This window comes from Atta cephalotes, assembly GCF_000143395.1.
Source record: "Atta cephalotes unplaced genomic scaffold scaffold00006, whole genome shotgun sequence".
Lineage (NCBI taxonomy): Eukaryota > Metazoa > Arthropoda > Insecta > Hymenoptera > Formicidae > Atta > Atta cephalotes.
In genome coordinates this window covers 2095486-2105762 of record NW_012130070.1, presented here as the reverse complement: position 1 = coordinate 2105762, position 10277 = coordinate 2095486, and the positions used below count along the sequence as shown (strand labels likewise).

General features: G+C 31.0%; 1 protein-coding gene across 1 annotated transcript in view; it reads left to right on the top strand.

Annotated features, from left to right (window-relative positions):
- Positions 1-10277, top strand: part of LOC105626815 (ADAMTS-like protein 3) — a 171388-nt gene that overhangs the window by 146994 nt on the left and 14117 nt on the right. Inside the window, exons 16-20 of the mRNA XM_012208108.1 lie at positions 229-318; positions 466-1534; positions 1615-1697; positions 2122-2508; positions 2576-2729. Of these exons, the coding sequence (XP_012063498.1) occupies positions 229-318; positions 466-1534; positions 1615-1697; positions 2122-2508; positions 2576-2729 (1783 nt within the window). The remainder of the gene's footprint in view (positions 1-228; positions 319-465; positions 1535-1614; positions 1698-2121; positions 2509-2575; positions 2730-10277) is intronic.

Genomic DNA, 10277 nt, shown 5'->3' with positions numbered 1-10277 from the left:
GTATACGTACTACTATACTATATATATATATATATATATATATATATATATATATATATATATATATATATAATAATTCGTTACGCATATCTTGACATTGCTTAACAAATGGTATGTGCATGAATTTCGTCAAACTAATTTTCTGGTGATGGTTTTGTATTATCGCTTTGCACTCCTGGACTAACTTTCCTCGATGTCGATTATTCGATATTTATGACTATCAATCAGCCGGGATATCACGAGTCAGTGGAGTCACCTGCTCCATCAAGTGCTTCCACTCTTGTGCCGCATTTAAGTTACTTGATATCGAGTTTGAAGGTAAGACGTTAATTTATAAATAAACTTGATGGAGTTATATAAGACGCGTCTGCCTGCTTGTATCGCCATTGCAGCTAAATTTTCGACAATTTATTCGACATAGCATTACATATTATTAAATGTTAAATATTAACACGCTTTATGTAGGCCTATTGGCCGTTTCACAGCGGAATAGCCACAAATAATAATCGCAGAACCGTTTCCACACCATTTGTCAAGGATGATCATAAAAGAATGGCAACAACAAAGCGTAAAATGTCTAATAAAGAAGCCGACTTCACGTATCAAAATGTAGAGGACTTTGATAATTTGTATCGTAATACAGCCATCCCGGATGAGACCTTCGGTCCAGATGAAGAACGGATATTTATCGATGTCGATCCGTACGATTTGGATGAATCTGTATTCGGGTTGCACGGCGACGATATCAAATCGGAGAAAATTGATACCAAGCCTGATATCGATTATATCGAAGAATCATTAAAAAATGTGAAACGACAATGGCAAGAGCCAGTGTCGAAAACCGAATACAAAGATCACTGGAGCACCACGCCCAAAAGTCATGTCTTTCAAAGCAGAGGTACGACGGAATCTATCACATCTTCACAAAACGGCGAAATGAACATGTATTATATTGAAGATTCAAGCACAAAAAAGGAAATGCTCAAGGAAGTAGACAGTTTTACCGACGATAGTGATAAGTCCATCAATCACGACATTTATGAAAGCTTGAGAACTGAATCGAATATCACTTCCACAATTATGTCTAGAAGTCCTGAAGATCGATTAAGGATATCAGAGTCGGATCATCGTAGTTTGAATCATACGAACAGGACAATCGAGTATAGCAAAGCGTTCGAGGAAGAGCTGGATAAGCGGAAAATTGTGCCATATGTGGAAAATCACACGGTAGATTATACAATCGCACGATTTCAGACTACTAGAAACTTGGAAAATAGAGCAGAAGATGATTTAACGTTGATAGATGATCTGAGATCGGATGTTAGGGAGAATTCTGATAAGAACGTAAAAAATTTATCGCACAGTCGAGAGGATCACGCTGCCTCCATAGAAAAGGCCTTCTCAATTGATCTAAAAGAGACGTTTAGAGAGGGACAACGTGATGGAGATAAGCCCGCGAACATTTTGACCTCCACTATAATGGAAGAGGATGACACAACAAAAAATACCGCTGTAGAATCTCTCGCTGTATTAGGTAAGATTGTACTTAATAATTTACATTGTCTTGATAATATTTAAGCAGTCCAATAATTAAACGAAGGACTTATAATGCAGCTGCGGATAATATTCTGGTGTTCGAATGGGTTACGACCGATTGGTCAAAGTGTTCTCAAACTTGCGGAGGAAGTGGATTCCAGGTAAGACCATTTTTTTCTAATTGTGATCAGCTTGAATTAGAAAATTTATAATTCTTTTGAGTTAATTCGATAAAAAAAATATTTATTTCCTATCATTGTTAAGCAATTGTCTAAGAAATGTTTAAAGCGATAAGAAAATTTGAACGATTTAAACATCTACTTGTATACATGATTGTTCATTCATTTATTTCATCATGATTCCTTCATTTACATTATCTACTTACTGTCATTTAAAATACATATTATATATAATTTTATTAATTTGTTAATTTATCCAAAAAAAGAATTAAAGATATCACGACATTTTAATGAAAATATTTAAAAGTCAAAAGAATTTGAAATTTCATCCAATTTCATATTAAAATATATTTTTACTAAAAAAAAATTTCGAAATAATTGTATTACAAATTATTCGTTGTCATAGATGCGAGGTGCACAGTGTACAGTTCAATCGACGAAAACAGATGGCAACTTCACGCACGTTTCGCCAAGAACAGTAATCGGTCAGACATTGTGTGAGGACGCCGGATATCCGGTACCACAGAAGGTGAGACCTTGCGGAATGGGCAAATGCCCTCAATGGCATGCCACGGAATGGACTCCGTGTGAAACATCCAGATGTTTCAACTGGAAAACAGCGATGCAAAAACGAGACATTAGCTGTCGTTTGGTGCACGACGCTAAGGATGGACACGAAAATGTCACGTTGTTGGACTCGAGTAAATGTGACGAGGCTACGAGGCCGCTACAAAGACAAGAATGCTATAATGATGCTTGTAAGGGTGTTTGGAGAGTCGGCGAATGGACTGAGGTAAATAGATTAGAAATTTTACATGATAACAGTAATGCTTACATTAAAGTAATATTCTGACACACAGTGCACTGCGTCTTGCGAGGAAGACGGTATCAAATATAGGATTTTACAATGTGTCTGGTTTGGTACAAAGAAGCCAGCGGGAAATGCTTGTAGAGATATACCACGACCTCCTGTAATGAAAACATGCAGGGGTCCGCCTTGTCCTCAGTCTACCGGTAGGTTTCTGCAAAAAAAATATACTAGATCTTAAGATTTAGTCTTCAAGCTAATTAATAAAATGATAAAATGATGATAAAAATTGATAAAAATTTTTCTTAGAATTCTTCATAGAATTTTTCAGAATTTTTTAGAATTTCTATAATTTTAATTTAACTTTTTAGAAAATTACTTTTTTATATACAAATTGGAACTTTTCAGAAATGCTAAGAAACTTTACATCTTTTCTAGAATTCAACAAATGACAAACACAAAGATCGTATTCGATCAATATTAAATATTCATCAAGGATCTTGATATCTAATAATATTTTTGTGTGAATGTTTAAACTGGTAATTATAAAATTAACACAAAAAAATTAGATGCCAAAGTTCGTTTTGATTGAATACGATCTTCACTTATTTATGTTAAACACATTTCTTGATCAGTTTTTCTTTACTATATTATTTTCTAGAATTTTGCATGTATGTAACTTCTGAAATATTCTAAAAGATTTCTAAGATTTATACAATAATTATCCTATAGTTTTTGAAGAAAACTTAGAAACCAAAATTAATAAATAAAATAGGCTCAAGTGATTAAATTTAAATAATGCCAATATGAAGCAATACAGGATGTTCAAGTGTAAATTACAACATCATTTATTAAGCAAGTAAATACACGTTTCAATCTAGTTCGAGTCCTCATATGATTAATTAATAACACAAAACCATATTAGTAATGATAATCGGAAATAAAGGTCAAGCAGGATTTTTATTGCTTAAATAATTCTATGTGAATTTATATACTATAATACATATCTCTAATTCTGCAAACTGCGCACCGAATTTAATTTTGTTTTGAAATGCAATTCTAATATAACTAAAAAGCAGTAATATTACAAATTAAATTATTCCAAGGTTCAATTCCTGACCGAGGTATATTTTTCGCAATAAAATTATTTACACAACAAGCAGGAATACAGTTTTTAATTATCAAACTGGATCTTAAATGCTAAGATAATTCGATGTAAATTAATTAAATATACTACATAGTAAAATTTAGACAAATAAGAGCAGAACGCAGATATTAGAGCGCAATTAAACTAAAAAGTATAATTTTAATACTAATTGCATTTTGAAGACACAGATAATAAGACAGAACATTTTGAAATCATTATCAGCAATTATTATTACATTATTCTTATAAAGATCTGACATCCCTCATTCTACTAGGCAATCACTAATGGATTGGATGATCCAAAGTGAAGTGTAAGAATTTGTAAAATAAGTAATAAGTAAGAAATTCATAAAAGTAAAAGAACATATTAACAACGAATAGAAAAACCATGTTCGCAAGAACATTTGAAATAAAGTCACGCGGATCATTTTAGTTAAAAATTAATCAATAGTCGATAAAATAGAACATGTTAGTCGACAAGACAAAAATGAGACCAACCTGTTTTATCTTATAACGGCTAATAATTATCTTATAACGGTTTTGTTTTATTGACTACCCGTACAACACAGAAACTTGTAGCAACATTGCTGCAACATTTCAATGTTGCATATTGCAATACAATGTTGCAAAAACATTGCGAAAACTTCTTTTTGCAATATTACTTCAATGCAATGTTGCAGCAGTATTTTTAAAAATATTTCCAGCAAGAGACACAAATTAACACAAGAGTCATCCTGTCCTTGTTCAAAAATCAGTAAGAAACAAAGACAAGAACTCTTGTCACTGTGTCGATTTGTGCCTCTGCTAGAAAGTTCATTTTGAGTGTTAAGACTTGTATACATTGATTTGTGTATAATCCAATAAAGTAAGAACCTAATGGAACATAATGGAAGAATAGGAATTAATGATTACGTTTACATGGCACATTTAATGTTTTATAACATCTATAATTATGAAACCCAATCTCATAACTATATTCTTCTGAAAAATGGAATGATTGATTTCTAAACTACGAATATTATTAAATCCGATTAATATCCATTTCTATCAATATAGATTAATTTTAATCTCAGTTCAATTTATCTTTGTTTTTTTCTAGTTTTAAAAATTAGAGAAAGACGAAGAGTAAGTTGAACCGAGATTAAAGTTAATCTACATTAGTAGAAACGGATATAAGGTAAACATAGTCAATGTCTAATTTATAGGAATTGTGCCTATTTATAGACATAAAACAATTAGAAGTAAGGATTAAATATAGTGCACAATGGACACAATAATAAGATATAAGATGTATAATATAAAAAATTAGAAGTAGAAGTTAAATGTAACATATAATGAATAAAATATGATTTCATAATTAATTATGTCTTTATATTTTATAGGCGTGTTCCGATATGCACAGCCAGTACTGAAAATTTATAGTTCACGTTACGTATACTGTAGATTTTCAGTACTGGCAATGTATATCGGAACATGCCTAGAAAATATAAAGACAATTAATTATGAAGTCATATTTTATTTGTATTCATTGTATATTACATTTAACTCCTACTTTTAATTTTTTATATTTAAATTTATATAATACAAAATCTTATAATAAATATTGCAATAATGTTGTAATACAAGCAATATTGCTGCATTATTACAATGTTTCTAATAATATTGCAAGTATTTCTCCATTGTGCGCAAAACCTTGCATATACATTATATTGTAATATTGCTGCAACATTACGTATCAATATTTTTAAAACGGACATATTTACGTTGTTGTAATGTTGCTGAAATATTGCAGCAATATTTCGCAATATTTTTGCAATGTTGCAATCTTGCAATGAAATATTTTTGCAATGTTGCTGCAATATTTTTGTGCTATATGGGTACTGATTTTTAATTAAAAATGATTTATTCTATCGAAATATTAAAGAGATCTTGGTAAATATTTAATAATAGAGACCATTCTCCAATAACCTTGATTTTAACATATATTGTCAAGATTATAACCCTGAATGACCTCCAACAGTTTTATCCTCCAAGAGTTTTAAGGCGCTCGTCCTTCGTTAAAAAGTTATTAATAAAAAAATTCTGCTATAAAAAATTCTGTGCTTTAAAATAAATTTCCTAGTTTAAAAATAAAAATTTTTTTTCAAAACATTTTTTTATATAATTTTTGTTTTTAAAGAAAAATTTGTGATTTTGTAATGACTTTTTATTCGAACTGAGATTCATCCCATCTCTCCCTGTTTAAGAGCGCAGGACTTTCGCAAAGCGAGACTGCATTATCAGTCTCCCATGCTTAGAAAGTCGTGTGCTCCTAAACAAGGGAGCGAGATGGGATAGGTCTTGCTTCGTATAAAAAGTCGTATGCTTCATGGCAGGAGAAGAAGTGAGATGAATCTTGCTTCGCATGGAAAGTCAAAAACTCTTATGGAAAAAAGTACAATTATTATAGATCATACTCGTTTTATCCCATAAAGTAATGAACTTTTTTGTTAAAAGGATCCTAAAGCGAAGTTCGAACTCCAACGAAGTCATCAGAGGTCGCGCCGCGCGCCGTGTATCGATATGTCTTTATATACTACACCGTCTCATGCCTATGATACATGCAGTCGCACATTCGTGTTAATTTTACGTATAACAAATTCGTCGCGATAAAGCATCTAAGTTTGATTCTAAGAACTTAACGTTGTTTCGTGTAAATTACGTGTCTAAGAACCATTATTTCGTACGTACAGGTTGCAAAACTTTCATATCAAGCAAATGATGTCGAGTTGACAACTAAGTCGCCATGTTACACTAAGAAATATATCAATTTTGACATTTTTTTATCGTTCTCGGCATAGACTTCACTTTGCAATATTAATGTATATACTTTAATCCTAGAAAATCCTTTTTCTAGGAATATAAAAGAGGAAAAAAGCAGAGTTGACAAGTTAACTTTTTTTTAAACTAAGTTAAGTTAAAGTTAACAACCTTAAACATTTAACTTAATTAAGATACAAATTAATTTATAATAAAAGTAATTGAAAAGTTAATAAAAAAAAGTAATTGAAAAGTTAAAAGTTAAATTTGTAAAAAATAAAATTTTATTTTTTTTTATTTCATGATTCCAGGGTTTCAGTCTTACAAATAATGGAAATGACAAATATATACTTTATTTAGAAAATGCTCTATATTCTATTTACATATTTTGTTCATATATATTGTTTACATAGACTGTTATACCATATACTGTTTAATATTTTGTTCACATAAACTTATTAAATTTAAGTAATAAAGCAATTTCGAAATTTTTGTCGGATATCTTTTCTCGCAAGTTATCGAAAATGAATCCTTCTATATTGAACAGCCGATCAACATGAGCTCACGTAAACCGAAAATAGTATTAATATGTTATATTTTAATAATAAGGAATAATAGATTTCAACCTATCAGAACTAGATATATCAAAATATACAGTTTCTGACAGATTTAAATTTGGAGGTTTGTCTAATTTGAAATGAGATGAAAATTACAAAAGTGAGCAAATTTACTAGAGTATTTATAATTCATCACCTAATCACAACATCTAATAAATTTATTTACAATTTTCATCTCATTTTAAGCTATCGCTATTATCGCGTATTATGTCTGAGACTTAACTTCAAAAAAATTAAATAAAAAATTAATTTAAAAATTAATTATGGATAAAGTGTAACTAAATAAAGTTAAAAAGTTAAGAGTCTAAATTGTAACTAAGTTAAGTTAAAATTAAAATTAAATTAATTAAAATAATTATTAAAATTAATTAACTTTTTAACTTCTTTTATCTTTTTAACTTAGCATTATTCAACCCTGGAAAAAAATATTTGTTATACAAAAATTACATGATTTAATCGATAAAACAAGAGGTCTTAGGATCCCCTTAATAATTTTTTAACGAAGAACGAGCGCCGAATGAAACCTATCGAAGATCATTCAAGATCATAATCTTGATATTAACATACGAGAGTCGTTTGAAAAATTTTAAGAAAAGTTTGAGCCTCAATGAAAATGTCATTATTCATTAAAACTATTTTACTACTATAATCGTATGTTTTGTAAGATACCTGTGAAAATTGTAGCCATTTTGGATCATGGTAGAAGGATTACATGGACTGGATTCGGAGAGACGCTATTAGCGCTGTTTGTATCATTCTATCTTCATCGTTCATTAAATGTGAAACAAGGATACAAATAGCGTTGATAACGCGCAGCCCGAACGCAATCATGGTATGCTCAGTTTACAAACGTCTTTTTCTTCTCTGCTCTCTCGTTTGCTCGGTAATTCGTAGTTCCAGTTTAGCCAACTTAGTTGTTGTCTTCGCATGCACATCATTTAAGTTCGATCTCTTTTTATTATGTATCTATTTAGTACTATCAACGTTTATTCGCGTCGCATGCTCCTATCCTAGCTCCTATACTTTAACGCGTTCGTTAGAGTGAGTAAGAGCTATAATAAGAATTGAAAAATGTTTTAGAGATATATACTCAAAGTATCTTATACTATTATACTTTTTATAGAATTTTTTATATACAACATGTATTCTGAAATATGTACGTAAGAGATTCATATAAAAAAATTTGAGATATTTTCTGAACAGTTATAAAACGATATAGAAAGTCTAAAAATTCAAAATTTTTTTATATGTAAATTATAAAATATTGTAAGATTTATATTTAATTATTTAATTTATTTAATTATTTAATTAATTTTAATTTTCAATAATTGTATATGAACATATTTTATATATAATTATATTGTGATGTCAATATACATATACATATACAATTATGTATAAAACATTTTTTCCTGGATAAATGAACAAATCAATACATAAAGATAAATAAATAAATAAGTACAATTTGTACCAACAATACTTATATCAGCACATAGCTCAGCAGAATCTTCAGGGCACTTACTGAATTATTCCGTTTTTCCTAGAACACGTAATAGAAATCTAATAAGGAATAATTGAATAATTCCAATAGGAATCCATTTTGAATGTCAATCCCTTCCACCATGATTTTGGATATTCAGTTGTTGTTTGAGAGTTATATGTGCCAATCAATGTTAGTGTTTTCGTTTGATAAAAATCTGTGTCCTCCGAGTCTAAAGATGCATTTTCACGAGCTGCTCAAACTAATGGCCATTTCAGTGACAAAAAAGATCACGTGATCACTTTCGTCGCAAAACTATTAGAACGACAATTTTATACAAGAAAAAAGGTAAAAAGCGTTAAATTTGACATTTGAGCGACAGATTCGATATGTTGTTCATATTTTTCATGTATTATTTGCAATATTAATGCGTTAAATTAAACAGTTATTAGGTTATTCTGATTGAATCCTCTATTTAGATAAACAATAAAAAAAAATAAAATAGGTTACATCGCAGTCAACGGTAATCAACACGATCGACACAGTATATCAGCACTATCAATAGCGTTTGAGTGTTTGATTTGTAGTTGAAACTGTTCAAACTAAACAAAATTTCAGTCGCTGGATAACGAGCGACAAATCTGTCGTTTCAATTGCTTATTTTAGCACGAAGAAACTCTATCTTAACTAAAGGAAACAGGAAAAAGTCATTAGAGATCAGATCTGATGAATATGGTGGGTAGTTAATTAATTCGCAATTCGTAAATTTTTGTTATGGCAATCGTCGATATTCGATTTTTTTCCATTTTTATAAAAACACTGATATCGATTGGCACAAATGACTGTCAAACAATAACTAAGTGTCTGCAATGGCTAAAATATTCATAGGTATTAGGTGTACAACTTTGCTTCCGCCGTTTTCCTATAGATGGCTTTAGCGGTAAGTGGTGGTCGAAATAAATAGATCATAGACATCATACAATAAACTTGGGCATTTGTCAACATAACCCCATAGAAACATTAGTCGATTTGTGTCTGCATCATAAAGTTATTCTCGATTGAAAATGTCAGTTTACGAGCCAAATTCTCATCATTTGCGGGAGGTTTTAATTTTTTGCTTCAATATGAAGACATCTGCGGCTGAGGCTCATCGAATGCTCACAAATACTTATGGTGAGGCTGCTATTAGTGAAAGAACGTATCAGTTTGGTTTCAACGCTTCAAGAACGGTGATTTTGACGTCGAAGACCGGCATAGCGGTGGAAGAGAGAAGGTTTTCGAAGATGCAGAATTGGAGGCATTACTTGAGCAAGACTCGTGTCAAAATCGAGAAGAATTGGCACGACAAAATCGAGAAGAATTGGGAGTGACTCAACAAGCCATTCAAAACGCCTCAAAGCCATGAGAATTCAAAAGCAAGGAAATTGGGTGTATTGAAGCCGAGAGATATTGAACGGCGTTTGTTTGCTTGTGAACAGCTGCTTGAAAAGCAAAGACGGAAGGGATTTTTGCATCGCATTGTGACTGGGGACGAAAAATGGGTTCATTACGATAATCCCAAAGCGCAGAAAATCATGGGGAGTTCTCGGCCATGCTTCCACGTCGACGGCCAAACCGAATATTCATGGCTCCAAGATCATGCTCTGTATTTGGTGGGACCAGCTCGGCGTAGTGTATTATGAACTGTTAAAACCGACTAAAACAATTACAGA